Raw genomic sequence first — 20,553 nt, 5'->3', positions numbered from 1 at the left:
TCCCCTATGCCAATGTCTACTGAGTCACCACTAAGCACTTCAGTGAATTTATTTATTGGTATGTCTGGTTTTGTGTCCCACCAACTAGCACAATGTAATAGGGTAGGTGTTCATCAGTGTTAAGTGAAAAGATAAGTCAGGATAAATGAGATAGCCTTAGGATGTGTGTATTGTAAGCAACAGAAAATCAAATTTAACTAGCTCAGGGAAAAAGACAAATTTATTGGCCTATTTACTCAAGTCATGGGAAAGCACTGAGGAAAACTGGAACCAAGGACTTACATGCTCTTTCTCACATATGACACTCTAACTTTGGCTTTCTTCACAATGCCCGAACAGTGGTGGCCAGCAGCTCCCAGACTCACAATCTCCCAGCCTTGCCACAGTGTGTAAAGGGCTTTCTTTCTCCCCTGACTTCTTATTAGAAAAATCTGCAGAGGACGCAGATCAGCCCAGCTCAAACATGTGAACACCTTTAGACCATTTATGGGTGTAGAGAGACAGGGTCCACTTAGAGGATGGATGGCTGTTTATAAGGCTGGAAATAAGTAGGCTTGATAGGAAGCTATTGTGGCAATCCTGGTAAGAGATGATGGTGGCTCTGACTAGGGAGTAAAAGTAGGACGTGGCCAGGTTCTGGATGTATCCTGAAAATAGGGATGCAGTGGATGTGAGGTATGAGGGAAAGAAATCAGGAATGACTTCAAGGTCATTATCCTGAACAACTCGAAAGGTGGAGTTGTCTAACTGAGCAGAGGAATATTATGGTGAACAGGTTAAGGGGGTATCAGGAGGTTAGTTTTGGATATGTCATGCCTATGCACCCCAACTGGAGATGTTAAATAAGCAGTTGGATATATCTGAATCTCTTCCTCCTGGTATGCACCGCCTTCTTTTATATATATATATAAAACACACATATAAAATTTTATTGATTTTGTTGTTGTTGAGAATATACACAGTGAAACGTACACCAATTCAACAGTTTCTACATGTACCATTTAGTGACATTGATTAAATTATTCAAGTTGTATAACCATTATTATCCTCCTTCTCTGAGTTGTTCCTCCCGCATTAACATAAATTCACTGCCCCTAAAGTTTCTGATTTTTTGAGTTGCTGTTATCAGTTTAATTCCATATATAGTTCTCACAAGAGTATAATGCTCAGTGCAGATATTTTTTACTAGTTAAGCTAAAGTGCTCTTCGGATTTAAGAGGACTTCAGGGGAAATTTTTGGTTTAAAGATTATCTCAGCATAATAATTTCAGGGGTTCATCCAACCTTCATGGCTCTGGGAAGTCTACAGTCCATGAGAATCTGAAATTCTGTTCTGCACTCTCCCCTTTCTGATTGGGATTCTTCTATAGAATCTTTGACCAAATTGTTCAATAATGATAGTCAGGCACCATCCGGTCCTGGTCTTATGGCAAAGGAGGCCGTTGTTCATGAAGGCAATTAGCCACACATTTCATATTCTTCTCCTATTTCTGACTCTCTTTCTTCCTCTGTTGTTCCAGGCAAATAGAGACAATTGTTCTACCTTGGATGGCCACTTGCAAGCTTTTAAAACCCCAGGCCCTATGAATCAAACTAGGAGGTAGAACAGAGACACTGAACATGTTATTAGGCCAATTAACCGAGATGTTCCACGACACCGTGACTCTAAACCTCCAAACCAAGAAACCAAATCCCATGAGGTTTTTATTGTACATAAGCAGCCTCAGCACCTATTCTTTTTTTTGTCATTGTAAATATTTCTAGCACAAAACTTTTTCCAATTCAACTTTTTATGGGTGTACAACTGATTGACTGCAATTACAACAATCGACTGTGCAACCCTACCCTTAATCAATGTGGTATTTCTGTCACCAGTAACCATCCCTGGTGATCACTAATAAACTTTTCTCTTTAATATTGCGCTTTAAGTGAAAGTTTACAAATCAAGTCAGTCTCTCACACAAAAACTTATGTACACCTTGCTACATACTCCCAATTGCTCTCCCCCTAATGAGAGAGCCCGCTCCCTCCCTCCACTCTCTCTTTTTGTGGCCATTTTGTCAGCTTCTAACCCCCTCTACCTTCTCATCTCCCCTCCAGGGAGGAGATGCCAATATAGTCTCCAGTGTCCACCTGATCCAAGAAGCTCACTCCTCACCAGCATCCCTCTCCAACCCATTGTCCAGTCCAAACCCTGTCTGAAGAGTTGGCTTTGGGAATGGTTCCTGTCCTGGGCCAACAGAAGGTCTGGGGGCCATCACCACTGGGGTCCTTCTAGTCTCAGTCAGACAATTAAGTCTGGTCTTTTTATGAGAATTTGGGGTCTGCATCCCACTGATCTCCTGCTCCTTCAGGGATTCCCTGTCGTGTTCCCTGTCAGGGCAGTCATTGGTTGTAGCAGGGCACCATCCACCTCTTCTGATCTCAGGCTGATGTAGTCTCTGGTTTATGTGGCCCTTTCTGTCTCTTGGGCTCATAATTACCTTGTGTCCTTGATGTTCTTCATTCTCCTTTGATCCAGGTGGGTTGAGATCAATTGATGCCATTTGCTAGTGTTTAAGACCCCAGATGCCACTCTCCAAAGTGGGATGCAGAATGTTTTCTTAATAGATTTTATTATGCCAATTGACTTAGATATCCCCTGAAACCATGGTCCCCAAACCCCTGCCCCTGCTACGCTGGCCTTCAAAGCAGTTTATTCAGGAAACTTCTTTGCTCTTGGTTTAGTCCAGTTGTGCTGACCTTGCCTGTATTGTGTTGTCTTTCCCGTCACCTAAAGTAGTTCTTATCTACTATCTAATTAATGAATACTCCTCTCCCACCCTCCTTCCTTCCCGCCTCTTGTAACCATCAAAGAATATTTTCTTCTCTGTTTAAACTATTTCTCGAGGTCTTGTGATAGTGGTCTTATACAATATTTGTCCTTTTGCAACTAATTTCACTCAGCATAATGCCTTCCAGATTCCTCCATATTATGAAATGTTTCACAGATTCATCACTGTTCTTTATTGATGCGTAGTATTCCATTGTGTGAATATACCATAATTTATTTATCCATTCATCCATTGATGGGCACGTTGGTTGCTTCCATCTTTTTGCTATGTAAACAGTGCTGCAATAAACGTGGGCGTGACCACTAATAAACTTTGTTGTCTATACATACGCCTTTCCTTGTCTTTTTATGTAAGTGATGTGATACAACATTTGTCCTTTTGTGACTGACTTATTTCACTCAGGATAATATCTTCCAGCTCCACTCTTATGTATACAACTGTTTATTGACTGTTTGTAATTGTTTATTGTCTAACTTCTTCCTCTAAAAAGCATGCTCCATGAGAGCTGTTTGTCTCAGTGATACGTGCCCAGTACTTACAATAATGCCTGGTTATAGTAGGTGCTCAATAAAATTCACTGGACACGTGCCTGAAAAAATGACTGAGAAAGTGAAGTGTTCAGTACAACAAAGTAGGTCTGATTGAGAATAGAGTTTAATTAGGAAGTACATATTTGAAAGTAAAATTGCTTGCCTGGTTATTACTAGGGAGAAGTTTGCAACAGGCATTATGTAACAAACATTTTCTCTGAAGAACAAAGTAAGAATGAAGAGACACTTCAAGGCTTCTGTAACCTTTTTACATTTATGGGCTACTGCCAATACAGGGCCTTGACTTCTGGCTCTTTTCTACAGGTTTACTTGTTGGAAAGATATGATCAAGGCAGAAATTGGAAATGATCGTACAAGTAAACCATGGTCACTTACCAGTCCATAAATAACATGCATATGAAAGCCTGTGTAATTATTCAGAAATATACAACTTCCTGAAATTATAAAATATATATATGTATTTTCATATGCAAGAAACAAAGCATATTTAAAAAGAAGACAATTGCCTAGACAAAGTAGTGTGAACCCATGGCTTCTATTGTAGGCATATCTCACTGCATGTGATGCCCCAGCGAAGTGATGGAATTTGACTGCTAACACATTCAGGGGCAGCATCTTCTAGCACCACAATTCAAGCAGCCAGCACCTGATAACACATTACGTGTGACTTGGCTAAAATTTGGCCCAGCAGATTAGTTTTGCTAATTTATCATTAGCAGTCTGTCTGGTGAAATCTGACAGAAACATCAGGCAACTTGTCAATCTCATCACCACATTGTGTTGAAGATGAGAACAATGTAATAAAGTGTCATGACTTTTGCTCCAGCACAGGAAAAAATACACAACACCAAACACTGCTTTATCACAACAACCAACCAATCAAATGAAGAAAACCCTACTGTGAACCCAGGGCTCACCCTCTTTCAGGGTGCACGCTGCATTCCACTTGTAATGGCAACATGGTCACAAGATTTATACATACAGATGATTCTGATAGGTTAAAACTGACGGAAGGCAGTTGTCCTGACGTGAAATCGCCTAGATCCCACTCAGAGTATGTGCTTTGGCACAACTACAGGACAGTATTATTATATTACATTGTCCATACGCATTATACCACACATGCCTATATTACAGACACAAACACATTCCATAGAGACAATCACAGAAAAACTGGCTAAGAGAAATTTACAATTATATATATATATTTATATCTATATACAGTAAAAGGTTTTCTGCTGTACTCACACTCTGTAAACACTTGGGAAAATGCCCAGCAAAAGTCACTGTGGGCCCTTTGAAATGGTGGCCACATGAGGGGTGTGGGAAGATTTAGGTTCAGACTGGAAAACCAGAGAAGTGAAGAATCGTAAATTCAGGATGACTTTGGGGGGTAATTATATATCCCTGGCATGATAAACTGTGGGAGTAAGATGTGGCAGTCTGCTTCCATAAAGATTACAACCTTGGAAACCCTATGGGGCAGTTCTATTTTGTCCTACAGGGTCGTTCTGAGTTGGAATTGACTCAATAGCAATGAGTTTTTTGGGAAGCATGATAAACTCAGTTGGGCATTTTGAAATTATGTTTCCTTTATGGAAAACAGGAGCCCTAGTGGTGCAGTGGTTAAGAGATATGGCTGCTAGCCAAAAGGTCGGAAATTTAAATTCACCATCCGCTCCTTGGAAACCCTATGGGGCAGTTCTACTCTGTCCTACAGGGTCGCTATGAGTCAAAATCAACTTAATGGCAATAGGTATATGGAAAAGAGGATGACTGAAAAAGTTACTGCCAGTTAACATTTTAAGAGATTTAACATATGAGGTGATATGCATAATGTAAGTATACATGTATGTATATACAAGAGTTACTATTACAAAAAAAAATCAGTAAAATTTCCAAACCTTCTAAAAATATTCATTCGTTTTCTCTGAAGTGTGATTTAGATTTCTATGCCTTGTACTGAAAGTCTCAGGCATGGTTAAATGCCATGTACCATTAAATTCTGGTACATGATATTGAGTTTACATAAAAAACTTACATGCATGAAAAGAATTGGCCTTAGGAAAAACAGAACTATTTGAGTCAAGAATTATTTTCGAGTATAATATAAAAATATGTTCAAGATGTCCTGTAACAAAAGACCATTAAAAAATAAAATACAGGTTCTTAAAAATTCTTCGAGCAGCAGCTATTAAACTACCATATGTGGTTATCAGTCTGTGCTTCAAGTGTCCGCATTCATTGCAGCTTTTAGAATTCACGTTTAAAAGTAAAACAGTGATTTGAGAAATATTAACTGCACGTCTCACCCGAATACTGTTTTTCTTCTTCTTTTTTTGCAAAATATGTATAAAGAAGCTCGGATAATCATTCTGATGCTACCATAAAGTTAAGAAAAATACTGGCAGTGAATGACATTTCAAATAAAAGTGGCTTAAACCCATACTGTATTTGGCCAAAACAAACAAAAAAGAATCACTTTAAGATGGAAAATTTTGTCATAATCTCTAAAACTCCATGGTGATCGGTTCTCTTGGAACGTTTGGTAGAACTGTCATGACAGCTGGTCATGTACGTGAAAACTCTATGTTCACGCAAAAGTAGTAAATATCTTTCTGGTTTCATTTAACAGTCTCCTTTCCCCTAACTCCCGTCATTTTTTAGTGTTCAATATAACATGCAGAATATGTAAATTAGATGATGCACAGAATTTTCCGGTATTACCAGTCCAAGCTCTGATGTTTTAGAAGCATTTTGTCCCCCCAGGCTGAGTTTAGGGAGAAGAAGGACTGGAGAGGAGATTTACGGAGACACAGCTGAGTATGATTTTTCTCCAATAGGAATTGAAAGAATATTGATGAATGTCTCCTAAGAGGCTTAGTTAATACTGTCCTTATGACTGCTCCTCTCTGTGTTGTGATTGTTTTGTTCGTGGTTCTTCCACTGGATGCTTGTTCCGTTCATCGGGACTGAGGTCATCAGACTTTTGGACTGGTAACAACAGCAGCAGAGGCAAGACTGGAAAAAGGAACAGACTCTTAATAACAGGAATCTACCAACTCACCTCCAGAAGAACATGGGGGCCTTGAGTTCCCACCAACCAGGTTAAATTTCATACATGTGTGAGGAAAGAATGTAAGCCTTAACATTAAGCTAGAGTACAGAGCTTATAATCTTTAGGTACAAGTTAAATGGTCCTTTCTAGAGAAGAGAAACATTTCCCTTGTCTCTCATTTTAGTTCTATCTATCAAGCAGTGTTTGGCCAGCCAGGGAGTGCTCTACTGACGTGGGGTGGGCGTGCGTGGGAAGGGGCCCGAGATGCCTGACGTTTCTTCAGCGTACATCATCTGTGTGGTACCTTGTCTGCTCCTTGCAACAGCCCCGCTTGCTATTTCTTCCATTTTAAAAATGAGGACAGTGAGATCCACAGAGAATGACAAGAGGTAGAACTAGAATTAGAACCAAGGACCCTCTAGATTGGACTTTTTCCCATGGGCATGCCACCTTTTTATAAAGACCAATCGTAAAGTGTGTTAACAAGAGCCAAAAGGTGGAAACAACACAAATGCCCATTAACAGATGACTTTATGAACAAAACGTGGAATATACATACAATGGAGTATTATTTATCTATAAATAGAAATGAACTTCTGATACATGCTACGACATGGATGAACCTTGAAAACACTATGCAAAGTGACATAAGCCAGACACAAAAGGACAAATATTAAAATACTCATTTGGCTGTTCTTAAAAAAGGAAAAAAAAAGTTGCATGACAGTCTTACCTGGAAACAATTTTTAAACTTTTTGCTCACAAAATATAGAGCTATTGGGTTTATACAAGAATTCATGGTTGCCAAATTAATACCGATGTAATCCATGAGCAGCAAGAAACTAGAACAAGAGAAAACGGAGTAGAATAATTAGAACATAATGGTTTTTTAATCTGCTAACTAGCATTTGTCTCTAGAATAAGCGTATTTCTAGTCCACAAGCCATTTCTTATATGTGGCAGATTTTGTTTTGTTTTGTTTTTGAGGCTGTTTGTTTAAATGGCACTGTAAGTTCTGCCGCTTGGTTAGTTCCAACACTTATGCTCAGGTTCAGGGGTGGCATGGCAAGATAAGAGATACAGCTTGCACAAATCCTGGGATCAGTTATGGGCTATGTCAGCTAAAGAAAAATAAACAACTTTGCAATCTGTATTTTCAGGGCTAACAAGAGTGTAGGTTCATTGGTTTTGCAAAAGTATTACAAATATGAAAATCAGGGAAATTCTAATTTCCTAACAGGTAAATAGGGTCTTACCTAAGTAATTCACATCGGTTCTTGTCCATCTCATCATACACAGTTTTCTTCAAAATGCGACTTAAATGAAGAGGGAACCAGCAAAGAGCAAAAATGACAACCAAGCAGAAAACGGTTTTCGCCACTTCTCGACGCTAGAGGAGAGTGAGGGAAAAAAAAGTAAATGAGATGTAATGTTTTTATATTAGATGAAAGAACTACACAATAAGGAGGCAGTGGGTCCCAGGGAAAGACTAACACACAGGAGAGCCTGGAGAACGGCCAGCCTCATAGCATCTCCACTTCTTCCAGATTCTGCGTCCAACTTTCTAGGCAAGGAGTTGGTGATAATGCTTTTGGGCAGCTGCCAGGCAGGATGGTGGCCTCAGATTTGTTATTTGGCTTGGGTTGGAGGTGGGAACTGGCTGGAGGTCAGCCAATACTGAGGCCACGTCTGTGTGTATGTATGTGATGAGTGTAAGGTGAAAGGAGTTAGGTAAAAGCCTCAGCAATAGTAACTAACTAGCATTTAGTGAAAAAAAAAAAGGAGCCCTGGTGGCCCAATGGTTAAGTGCTTGGCTGCTAACCCAAAGGTTGGTGGTTCGAATCCACCCATTGGCTCTGTGGAAGGAAGACCTGGCAATCTACTCCTATAAAGATTACAGCCAAGAAAACCCTATGGGGGTAGTTCTACTCTGTCACGTGGGGTTCAATGAGTCTGAATTGACTCGATGGCACTCAACAACACCAACAGCCTCAGTGATGGTGTGGGAGGCAAGGTGACTGACATAAGAATATAATAACAGATGAATTTGCAAAGCTCCATGGAAAACAAAACAGGAGCAGAAAAGAAAAAACAAAGGTCCACAGCAACATGTTTTCTACACTCCCTGATCTTGAAAAAAGCTAGCACTGGGATCCATTTACTTTTTAAATTCTCTGATGAATGGCATTTAGCATCCAAATATACAGTGTTTGAAAACAGAGATGTGAGAGTAAAAGATTATCGGCAACGATGATTTGAAAAACTGAGACATGCTGACCCTGGGCTGACTTCAGTTGAGGGCTTACACGCTTTCATGTCTGTGCAGGATCCTCGGTTAGGAAATCTCTGCAACCATTCGTTTGCGTGCACTATAATGCATGCACTTAGCAGTCTAACTAGTAATATAAAATACGACTGTCTGTAACTGAGATCCGTTGATGTCAAAATAAAAGTGACCGAAACCAGGATTTGGAAGAGCAATGCTGATTCAACCTGAACCATACAGCATTAAGGGTGGGAGGCCTGCAGTAAACCCATACGATTAGGATAGCTATTTAAGAAGATTCTAGGGAAGTTGTCACAAATTGCTGCTGCAATCCAAAAAACTAGGGGGGTCTTTAATCTTCCATCGTTATTGGGCTAGTTGGGGTATGGCTCCAGAGAACACATAAACAGGGCATAAACAGATAATCGGATCTTTTTTCAAGATCTGATTGAGGGAAGAAATAAAGGATTCCAAACTGTGGGAATGAGGGGGCTTTTTAAAAGGTCAGTGTGTGTACATGGAAAGACAGCATTTCCGTAAACATAATAAGGAGGGTAGTAGTGGGGGAGGTTACTTTTCCTGAGCACATCCTCAAAGAGGATTATCTTTCTAAAAGGTATCATTCCAGTGGTAGGACTCTTGACATTCATGTGGGAGACCCAGGTTTGATTCCTAGACGATGCACCTCGTGTGCAGCCACCACTCCTCTGTCAGGGGAGGCTTCGGTGTTGCTATGACACTGAACAGGTTTCAGCGGAGCTCCCAGACTAGGAAGAAAGGCCTGGCAATCTACTTCCAAAAATCAGCAAATGAAAACCCTATGGATCATAACAGGATCATGGGGATGGCCCCAAGGCCTGGCTGTATTTTGTTCTGCTGTACGTGGGGCTGCCATGAGTTGGCGCTGACTTGATGGCAGCTTACAACAACATTAATAAGTTACCATGACAGTCTGATATTTGCTTAACCAATATCCATCCATTCTTGTGTCTTACTGTCACCCAGATCCTCAATCTGGTTACGGCAGTAGTGGGGTCTGGCCTAAACATCTGAGTGGCTCTGTGACACAGTCCTGACAATTAGATTCAGTAGAAATTGTTGCATGGGGTTATTTGGAAAATCTATTTAAAATTGGGGGGCACACACACTAATGGGTCTTATGGTCTTCCCCTCCTTGCTGCCTAGAAATCAGACACAAGGATGGAGTGGCGGCTGCCCCCTTGCAATGCTGAAGGTTAAGGTCAGCAGAACAAAAGACAGCTGGCTAGTGACTTCCTTGACCACCAAGCCAATGCTATTTGAACTCTTTGCTGCATGAGAAAGATAAACCCCTATATGGCCAAATCATTGTTATTTGGGGCATTCTGTTACCAGCATCCAAACACAAGCCCTAACTGATCAGGTTGTTGCCGTGATAATGAGGAGAAATGAGAGAAAACCACAGGAGAAGCAAGACCAAGAGTCATATGGAATCTTAGTCAAAGAGTCCAGTGCCTTTTACTCCGCACTAGCTCCCCCGCGTCCTAGTTGAAGATATTCCAGCCAGGCTCGCCCTTCTGCCCTTGGAACCTACCACAGCTCTGAGTGTGACTCAAGGGAACAATTACTGCACAAGGATTTGTTTGGGGTTATCATCTCCATTAACGGGCTGAGGAAACCCCTTAATCACACTGTGTAATGAGTATTATGTCAGTCCTACCTATCTCGTAGGGTATAGGGAGACATCAAATAAGACGTAGTACATAAAGAAAGTTCTTTTATCTTTTTTAAATCTTGACAAAGATACTTTTTATAAACTAAAGTTTCTGAAAATATAAAGAATGCTATATCAATATAAAGCAGTATCATTATCATTGTTCCCAGTTGCTACTTAATTCTTTTTCAGAGCAGTTACCACTCATAGCTTAAAGAGACTTGTCATGGATTGAACAGTGTCCCCCCAAAAATATGTATCAACTTGGTTAGGCCATGATTCCCAGTATCGTGTGGTTGTCCTCCATTTTGTGATTGTAATTTTATGTTAAAGAGGATTAGGGTGAGGTTGTAACACCCTTACCCAGGTCACATCCCTGATCCAATGTAAAGGGAGTTTCCCTGTGGTGTAGCCTGCACCATCTTTTATCTCTGAAGAGATAAAAAGGAAGGGGAACTGAGCAGAGAGGGGTGACCTGGCGCCATCAAGAAAGCAGTGCCAGGAGCAGAGCGCATCTTTTGCACCCGGGGTCCCTGTGCAGAGAAGCTCCTAGTCCGGGAGAAGATTGATGAGAAGGCCGGCAGAAAGAGAGCTTTTTGCTGGAGCTGACGTCCTGAATTTGGACTTTGAGCCTACTTTACTGTGAGGAAATATATTTCTCTTTGTTAAAGCCATCCACTTGTGGTATTTACGTTATAGCAGCACTAGGTGACTAAGACAAGGCTAAGACTAAAACCAACATTTAAAACACTGTTTTTCACAATCTCAATTCTAATGAATTATTTCCATTGTAGGAATGAGAGGTAAATAGTTGCTAAATATGGCTTATATCGGGAGTACTTGAAGCATTAATGCCTGAACAAAGTCATATGACAGCTTCTCAACGTAATCTTCTTGCTAAATTTCAAACAAATAGCAAATATTTGTATGGCTTATTAGATTTTACAAAGTCTGTGTATATACATTTATTTCTTTGCTTTTTATCATAACATCAATTCCTATACTATTAGGACCATCTCATCACATACAGTTTTTTTCAAAACCTGGCTTAAATGAAGAGGGATGAGGTGCTGAAGCTAACAAAAATCAGTACAGTACAAGGAAAAGAGTTGCTATTGATGAAATGATGCTTGTGTATGGTAATTACATACGATAGATTTACAAGCTACACCAACCAACTGGCAGTGACTTTTCATACAGTTCAGTGTTCTGTCTATTGAAACCAAGAACTTACCTGCAGTCCTAGTTTTAACTGTTGAATTAACATACATCGACGTTTGGTGAGTTACCTATTATGAATGGACTCTATTGGGTACTTTACGTTCATTAGGTAATCCCCATCATGTATTTTATGAGGAACTACAAGCTCAGAGAAGTTAAGTAATCTGTTCACCTCACAGAGCCAGCAAGTATAAGAGCCAAATTTTGTCTTCTGAAGTCCACAGCTTTATCTGGTCAGTTATGCTGTCCATAAGGGATCAAAAATAGCCTCCTACTGACTTGTCAAATTCCTTCTAGAACTTCCCATTGCCACCGAGTCGATTCTGACTCATAGGGACTCTATAGGACAGAGTAGAACTACCCACAGAGTTTCTAAGGCTGTAATCTCTATGGAAGCAGATTGCTATGTCTTTCTCCCAAAGAGCGGCTGGTGAGTTTGAACTGCTGACCTTTCAATAAGCTGCCAAGTGCTTAACCACTGTGCCACCAGGGCTCCTTTTCTATACAACCCAATCCCATTTCCTATCATGATCCTTGCCTTAGATGTTGCTCTGGTCAAGTTCATCTCTTTTTCTCCACTTCCCAAATGTGTGGTGCCCATTCCAAGTTATAACGAGATGCCTGTCCTCCCACCTGAAATGCCATCTGTCCTCTTCTTCACCTGTCAATTCCCCTTTATCCTCTCAGGCCCGGTTCATGAACAGTTTCTCTGTGAGTCCAGCTGATACCTCCCCTGGCTTTTTATAGATGGGCCTACTTGTGATTTTATTTTCTAATTGGTTCATGTTTGTGTTTTATCTCCACACAGGGCTGCAAGGCCTTCAAGGGAGCAAGTAATATGGCTCTTTTCGTTCCACCACAGTTCCGAGTCCATCCATTATACACACACACACATTCTCTCAATATACTTTTGGCAAAATGGATGAATAAATAATTCATTTTGTTGGAGCAGAGCTTCCTGGGCCACCTGTTTCATTGGCAGCCTCCCTATTTCACCAGAGAAATCCCTAACACTATAATTATAAATCAAACACTTATAAGATAGTATTCTTTTTTTTTTTTTAGAAAAGGCCAGGCTAAATCTGCTGGCATATCCATCGATACAGTATTTGGAGGCGTTTTGTCAAGGACAAACAGTCTCAGCCAGATTTTTATGATCTTATTGGATTTACCTGTTTCAGATGTTCACTGAGGGCAATTCTCAGGCTGCCATTTCTCCTGTTTAACATCTCACAAGTCATGAGTGTGTAGAAGATAGCAGTGCACACCAAGGGCATGCAGAAATAGAACCCAAACAGCCACCAGTCCTTTACGTCTTGGTAGAACTGTAAAGGGAAGAAAAGTGAATTCAATGTGCAGTCTCAGATAGCTTTGAGATCTTCACACCTGCAGATATGTGTGTATATTCATGCTCACTGGTTGCAGGAATGGGACAATGAGGAAGGGAGGGGAGGGCTCAAAATCCAATTAAATGTAAAAGTCTATGAACTGCACGTGAAAATTCTTTTTAAAAAAAATCCTGACAAGGACACTTTTTATAAACTAAAGTTGGTTCCAATCCTGCAATGAAAAAGAGCTCTAATCAATACAAATAATTCCTTTTCAATGCTTCCAAAATGTGATTTTGAGACATACAGACTATATATATCTTTATTTATTGATAAGTCTTAAAATTTTGCTAGTGTCTGGTTTACATTTGATGATTGCGGTTAAAGTGTACTTCATGTGAACATCTTGTTTGGAAACGGTGAAGGTTATGAATGGCTTATCTGTGTAGCTTTGGTTACTCAGAGTTAACCCTTTGTCTGGTATGCCTGCTATGTGACCTCGGAGCCAGCTAGTTCCAGCCATCAATAACTGTAGTCTTTTTCCTGCTCTTAATAATTACCACCTGGAAATTACTGGGGCAGAATCTTTTATCTGAAGGCATATTTAGCATTATCTCCCTGTGGGCAGGATGATTCAGTTTTCTAATTTTTTTTTTTTTAAAGAATGCTTAATATCCTATCAAATTAAAATTGGAAAATAATAGGTAAATTCTTCCTTCCACTAAATTGCGGACATGGGAAAGAAACGCTCTTCTTTTCCTGACAATGTTTCTTCAGATTGTTTATTTACTAAGGATAAAGCAGCCTACTGTATGTAATAACTCAGTTCCCACAGTAAAAAATCGCGCGATGCCGTGAAAAGCTGGTCAGTCTCTGAATATAGAAAAAGGACCACTGGGCTACGTTTATAACATGTCTAGTAAAATAATCCGTAAATGGTTCCTCAGGATAAAAAGTTCTAAGTAGGGGTTCTTAACTATTTTTATGTCAGAGACCCCCCTCTTGGAAGTCTGACGAAGACTATCATCCCTTCTGAGACTAATGCTTTTGGTCCCATAAAATAAAATTCATAAGATTACAAAGGGAAACAATTACATTGAAACCCAGTTATCAAAACATTGAAAATAAAATTCTGATCTAGTAAGCTATGCATTTCTTTATTAACCAATTAAATAGCTGGACTGGTGGTGGCTCTGCTTACGACCAGAATATTGAAGTAGTGATGGGAATAAATGATGCTTTGAGATTCCATGCCTAAAACCACCACCTAACAACAACACCCGACAACAACTACAAAAATGTGAAAATGTCTGTGATTTCTACTAGTGAAAAAGTCGTGGGTAATGATAAGAACTAGTGTGGTTTGTTGCCCACATTCATGATAGAAGGACATGATAAATGTCAGTTACAAGTTAATGAAAATGAACATGTCATTTTTTTCCTATCCTGTCCTCAGATTAAGTGCCAACTCTCAAAGGAGTTGGTTTATTCAAGCTTGCTTGTATGAATATTTTTCCCTATCCATATTATGCCATAACCAAAACAAAACCAAAAAACCAAACTTGTTTCCATTTAGTTGATTCCAACTCATAGCGACCGTGTAGAAAGAATTAAGTTCTGAACTTAAAAAAAAGAAAAAAAATTCAGAAAGTGTTCTCTCTCTCTAAGTGCAACACAAAAGCTCCTTTGAGTAGCCTGCTTCTTTTATGCCCTCTTCTTCCTGGTGCATGGCTGGCTGGGTGTGAATGGCCCAGAAGCAGCTGCAAAGGGTCTGGAAGCTGACCCCAAAGAGGACTAGATGCAATCCCCTACCCCCTCTGCATTGGTGGCCTGTAGAGAGAGGGGTCGCACATTTCTTTTTAAAGGATGACATCAGCAAGGGTATGGAGATCCCTCCCGTCAGTCTAGGTTACAGTAAAGTCGAGGAGAAAAGAGTGGAAAAGTGAGGGGAAATAAAGTTAGGAAAAAAAAAAAAAAAGACAAGAAGAGAAAGAGAATTCTAAAACTTTCAACTTGAAATGAAATCTAAAAATCTATCCATTCAAATTCATACTTTTAGTGCTACCCTCGAGGACAGCCCTGCCTGAAGGGTAGCCACACTTTGCTCCAACACTTCTATAAAGAAGACTCAGCCCATTTCATTCTATCTAACTCCAATGATCAGTAAGCTCCTTCTTCTACTGAACTTCTCTCTGTTTGTTTTAGTCTGCGATATGGTCCCAAATTCTGATAACCTCCTCCTGTCTACTTTGTTTTTCACTATGGAGACTGACCTGATGAAAAAGTCCGTAGATAAACAGACGACCTCAATTTTAACGTTGCCAGTTTAAAAAAAAAAAAAAAATTTTTTTTTTTTTTAAGTTTGGCAGATCTCATGAGCACGTTTAATTTTAAAATAAGAAACTCCAAGCAGGATAACTGGTCAACTGGAAAATCACTAATTTTGTGAATTTTCCAAGTTAAGAAAACATACCTTGAGATGTTTGTAAATGATTAAATGTGGAGTTTGAGCTTCGTAAAAACTCACATCAAAGCATTAAATTATGCTGGTTTAAGTAAAATAGTTATCCTTTGGGTTTTCCTCCTCAGTCCACATGTAACTTGTTTTGCAAAGGAAATATGCATTTTAAATATTTCCTAATACACTCAGCCATGTGATTAAGCTTTTCAGAAAAACAATAATTTGGCAAGGTATATTAAAAAAAAACAAACTACTAAATTAGGTAAACTAAAAACACTTGTGAAAAAGGTTCAGCAATTTTATATGATTTGTATATTAGACGTAGTTTTGTACTAATAAATACATATAAACACTACATCCTTCTTGGAATCAGTAAATTCATCTTTAAAAATGCAAACAAGCAACGCACATTTTCCCAAGTAATATAAAATAAGCATCAGCATGCCTGTCAAATGTTGTATTCCTTACTATAAAAACAAGTAATATTATATAGCCTGTTGCCGCTGAGTCAATTCCGACTCATAGTGACCCTACAGGATAGAGTAGAACTGCCCCATAGGGTTTCCAAGGAGCCGCTGGTGGACTCGAACTGCCAACCTTTTGGTTAGCAGCTGAGCTCTTAACCACTACGTCACATATATACACACATGTATTTCAATTCTTCTTTTTTAGTAAATTTGTTTAGAAATTCTTAGCTGTTTGGTATAGAACAGTTGTGTCTACAGTTGTACAATAATATGCGTAAAAAAAATAAATGAGTTAATCAACTGTGTTCCAGTCAAGAAGCTAAATACTAGTTTCACATCCACTTTTTGATGCAACTGAAGTACATCTGACTGAACTGGCAGAGGAAAACACACTTGGCATTGTGGAGAGGTAAAGTTTTACGATGGTGAAGCATAAATGAAAACTTTCTCCCTTCCCCAATTCAGTATTTGTAAACTATTAGTACCTCCATGAATTTTGATGTGGCATTGAGCATACAAGTTTTGTGTTGTTCACCCTTGTATTCAAAGGGTACCATGACAAAGCCGATTGCTTCAGGGATGGCCAGGATAAAGGAAAGGATCCAGATGGAGACAATCTCAATGGCAGTGACTAAGGGAATCCCAATTCCCTGAACACGACTCCAGGAGGCAACAGCTCTGTACCTGAAAAAAGAAAAATTGGGCTGTGGAACCAAGTAACCAAGTTGTTAGGAATTTTAAAATCTATTTTAATAAACAAAATTTATAAACTGTAGAAATATCTTAAAGGTTATTAACCTAATTAGATAGTATTGTCATAGAAACTAAGAAATGGAAACTCACTAGGAGAGAGAGCCAATAGGCTACATTTTCTTTCAAAATGAATTTTAAAATATAATGGTGACCCTTTGGAGAAACCTTTGCCATTGATCAGACTCTGAATTGAAGGATATTTAAGTAGTTTCCGATAACCGCAGCATATATAAGCAACTTGAGAAGTGTGTGAATGATAATTTTTTAAATGAAGGAGTAGAGTGAGGGAACACAATAAGAAATAGTGGGAAGAAAAAGGGTGGTGGGGGGAGGATGGCAAGGAGCCAAAGAAACTATGGGATTGGCCCGAAGTGTTATCTTTTTCCTCCATGTGGGTTTCTTTTTGTTTGCTTTCTTCTTATACTTAACGTAGACAAGTGTATGTGGTCATGAGAGTTACATTTACTTCACTCTGGGTTAAAATGAAGTATGGAGTCAGGTTGTCAGGGAACAACCATCAGCTTTATTAGGAACTTTCTGTGAGCCTTGGTGTAAAAACCGTATGAGGCCACTGAGAGTGCCACTCATTGCCGTCAAGTTGATTCCGACTCACAGTGACCCTATAGGACAGAGCAGAACTGCCCCAAACTGTTTCCAAGGTGCGGCTGGTAGATTTGAACTGTCAACCTTTTTTGGTTAACAGCTGGGCTCTTAACAACCTCACCACCAGGACTCCAGCTATTTGGAAATCAATTGCCTAGGCAGGCCTGAGTCTGAGATCTTTATTTGGGGTCTAACTGAAACTCATAAGGTTTAGAATGTAGTAGCACTAGATAGGTGGGTCTGCGTTCTCTAAACTGGGGGAAAATTGGACAATGGAAGGGGTTGTGAAAGCTGCTGTTACCTGTTATACTAGTAGCTTATTTCTCCTTATATATTATAGAAAAAAACCTTGAAGTATTATTTATGAAGTGGGTCTAGATAGCTATAAGTAAATCATGATAATAGATATTCCATCATTTCTTCCCTCAAAAATATGATCAGAGTGGGCTTGTACCAGGTGGAAATAAAGCATATTTCTGATAAATATCTAAGGAGGGCTAAACCTCTCCGATTTTGGTCTTGTGCTACAGCATATCAAAACTGGTTAATATACCTTGTTTCCTAATCTTGAGGATTTACAATCTAACAGAAAAGAATGGTTCACTCAGAAGTATAGGAAATCAACATAACTGAACACTTATGCCAATCAAAAAAAATGGCATTAATAGATTGTGCTTGTATTATTTCTTTAATTTTTTTATTATAATAATCACATTTAAATGTTAAGTGTAAATAAGGTTTGGTTTCAGAAACCCTCTATGCTCCTTGACCTGATGTGATGGTCTGACGCTAATTGCTTTTAGGTTTACTATTAAGAAAGGGGTTGTGATGTAGTACGATGTTTTTATGGCTTCGTTCTTGACATTTTCATTGCTGTTGTAATGGAAAGGAAACATTCTCTTTTTATAGCTTTCATTAGATAATGCCAGAAGAAGACTGTAAAACTGACCAAGGATTGGAGACAAGTGCACCTGGGTTCACAGGACAAGAAAATTCATGTGGAGACTGGCCAAATAAAGCCAAAGCAAGTTATAAGCTACCCAAATCAGCCAAGATGAGCCCCTATAACTTATATTTAGTGTACAGTCGCAGGAAAAGATAGAATAGGAGTACCTGTGAAGACAAGGTTCCTAGGACTTATGCAGCCTAGTTCTTCACTGGAATTGTCAATAGATTGTTGTTGGCGGTGGTGGTGCCTTTGAGTGGACTTCAACTCATAGCGACCCCACGTGACAGAGCAAAACTGCCTCAGAGGCTTTTCTAGGCTATAATCTTAATGGGAGCAGATCGGCAAGTCTTTTCTCTTGCGGGGCTGCTGGATGGGTTTGAACTACCAACATTTTGGTTAGCAGCTGGGTGCTTAACTGTTGTGCCACCAGGGCTCTTGCTTACAGATTAGAACCCATGGATTTGGTAGCATGATGCTATCACATGGCATATATGCGGCACAATTTGCTGGAAAACTGTTCTACAAAAGATTTTTAGGGCAAACACAATTAGTGTACAATAACAATCTCTAAAAAGGTCCAGATTAGTTTGGAATGGAATAAAATACAGCTATGAAAATAGACCAAGAAAATCCTTTTACTGTATAGCCAAGATTGCATTTTTTAATTTTTTTGGGCTATTTCCAGTGAGATCAAGAAGACTGTTTATTTTGCTTTCCATTTCTGTTTACTTTTCTTTGTTGCTTTATTAGACTGGCAGCCTGATGTCCAATAAAAGCTACAGGGAAGGGAGACGGGATGTCTGTATCCCAAGGCTGTCAACTGGATTACAACTATTTCTTCTTCCCTTTCCTTAGCTCGGACTCCAGGAAAGGTGATTTAAATAAAATACCTTGATTCTCAGGAAGTTAAGAAAGATTTCTCAGGCAGGGGTGAAGATGGAGAATGGTTTAAGTTAGAAAATAATGAATACATTCACAGACCAGCTTCATTTGATAACATGCCATGAGTTCTTAGAATATTACACATGCAACCCACCACCCATCTGTCAGTTTGTTGTACAGTGGCTTGCATGTTGCTGTGATGATGCTAGAAGCTATGCACCAGTATTTCAAATCCAGGAATGTCACCCATCGTGGACAGGTTTCAGGGGAACTTTCAGACTAAGGCATACTAGGAAGAGAGGCCTGGCAATCTACTTCCAAAAATTAGCCAATGAAAACCTTAAGGATAACAACCGAATATTCTTATAGAGCGCAGGAAGATGGTGCAGGACTGGGTGCTGTTTGTTGTTATCTCTAAGGTTTTCAAGAGTTGGGGTCAACTCAACCACAAGTAACAACAATAATCCAATGTAAAATCAAACTTTCATTTTAAGTCAGAATAATTTTTATTGCCTAGTTTAGCAAATGAATAATAATCAGTTTGTCCCTTCATTAACCTGCATCGCTGAGAATGAGAATATTTTCCATTTGTGATCACACTGATCCTAATGATATCTCCATGAGACATGGAGAGAACAACCGTAAGAGCAATTACAACACTGAATCATCTGCGATCATGGGGGTGGATAAAAGTATGGAAAATACAAAATACTGGATGTTCCAAAAATTATTTCTATATGGGACATAATCAGATAACACACATGCATATAAATATGCTCTCCTTACTAGATGTGACTATAAACAGCTTCTAATTTGTTTGATATACATACATATCGAAAGGAAATCTTCATCTGCCACAGAAAATCTTCAAAGTGTGGATCCAACTACTACCAACTGATATTTCAGAAAGAATCCCTCTTTTTTGAAATGGTTGCTTTGCTTGCCCTGAAGATTGCACACTCTTCCAGTTTTCCTCTTGCCTTACAGACTACTCTTTCCAAGTCTCCTTGGCTGGTTCCTTCCCACTCCCCAAAAGCTTAGCATTGGATTTCTTCTGAGGCTTAGTCTTCGGACCTCTTTTCTTTTCGATCTATATTCGCTTTCTTGGTGATATGATATCATCATTCTCTTGGCTTTAGTATTATTTAAGCTATCTGTGTACTGATAATTTCCAAATCTGTAACTCTAGCCAGTAACCTCATTTCTCAACTCCAGGCATGTATATCCAACTGCCAACCTGAGATCTCCACTTGGGTATTAACAGACACTCAAACTTTCCCAAGCCTGACTTCTAACCTCCCCCTGGTCCCCAAACCAGATTTTCTCTAGTCTTTACCATCTCAGGCCAAAAACCTTGGAGTTAGCTTTGACTCCCGTTTTCCTCTTGCAGTACAGATCCAATCTTTTAACAAATCTTGCGTTATCTTCCTTCAAAATATTTTCAAATGCAACCACTTCTCGCCATCTCGCCTGTTACTACCCTGCCT

General features: G+C 39.4%; 1 protein-coding gene across 1 annotated transcript in view; it reads right to left on the bottom strand.

Annotated features, from left to right (window-relative positions):
* Positions 1–493: 493 nt before the first annotated feature.
* The window catches only part of EDNRA (endothelin receptor type A), a 66,398-nt gene continuing 46,338 nt past the window's right edge, over positions 494–20,553 (bottom strand). Inside the window, exons 4-8 of the mRNA XM_003417525.4 lie at positions 16,365–16,563; positions 12,796–12,948; positions 7,700–7,833; positions 7,177–7,285; positions 494–6,406 (exon numbers count right to left, since the gene is read on the bottom strand). Of these exons, the coding sequence (XP_003417573.2) occupies positions 6,266–6,406; positions 7,177–7,285; positions 7,700–7,833; positions 12,796–12,948; positions 16,365–16,563 (736 nt within the window). The 3' untranslated portion in view covers positions 494–6,265. The remainder of the gene's footprint in view (positions 6,407–7,176; positions 7,286–7,699; positions 7,834–12,795; positions 12,949–16,364; positions 16,564–20,553) is intronic.

The sequence above is a fragment of the Loxodonta africana genome, chromosome 13 (assembly GCF_030014295.1).
Source record: "Loxodonta africana isolate mLoxAfr1 chromosome 13, mLoxAfr1.hap2, whole genome shotgun sequence".
In the NCBI taxonomy this organism is placed as follows: Eukaryota; Metazoa; Chordata; class Mammalia; order Proboscidea; family Elephantidae; genus Loxodonta; species Loxodonta africana.
The sequence above is the reverse complement of the archived record's forward strand: the minus strand, read 5'-3'. Positions and strand labels throughout refer to the sequence as shown.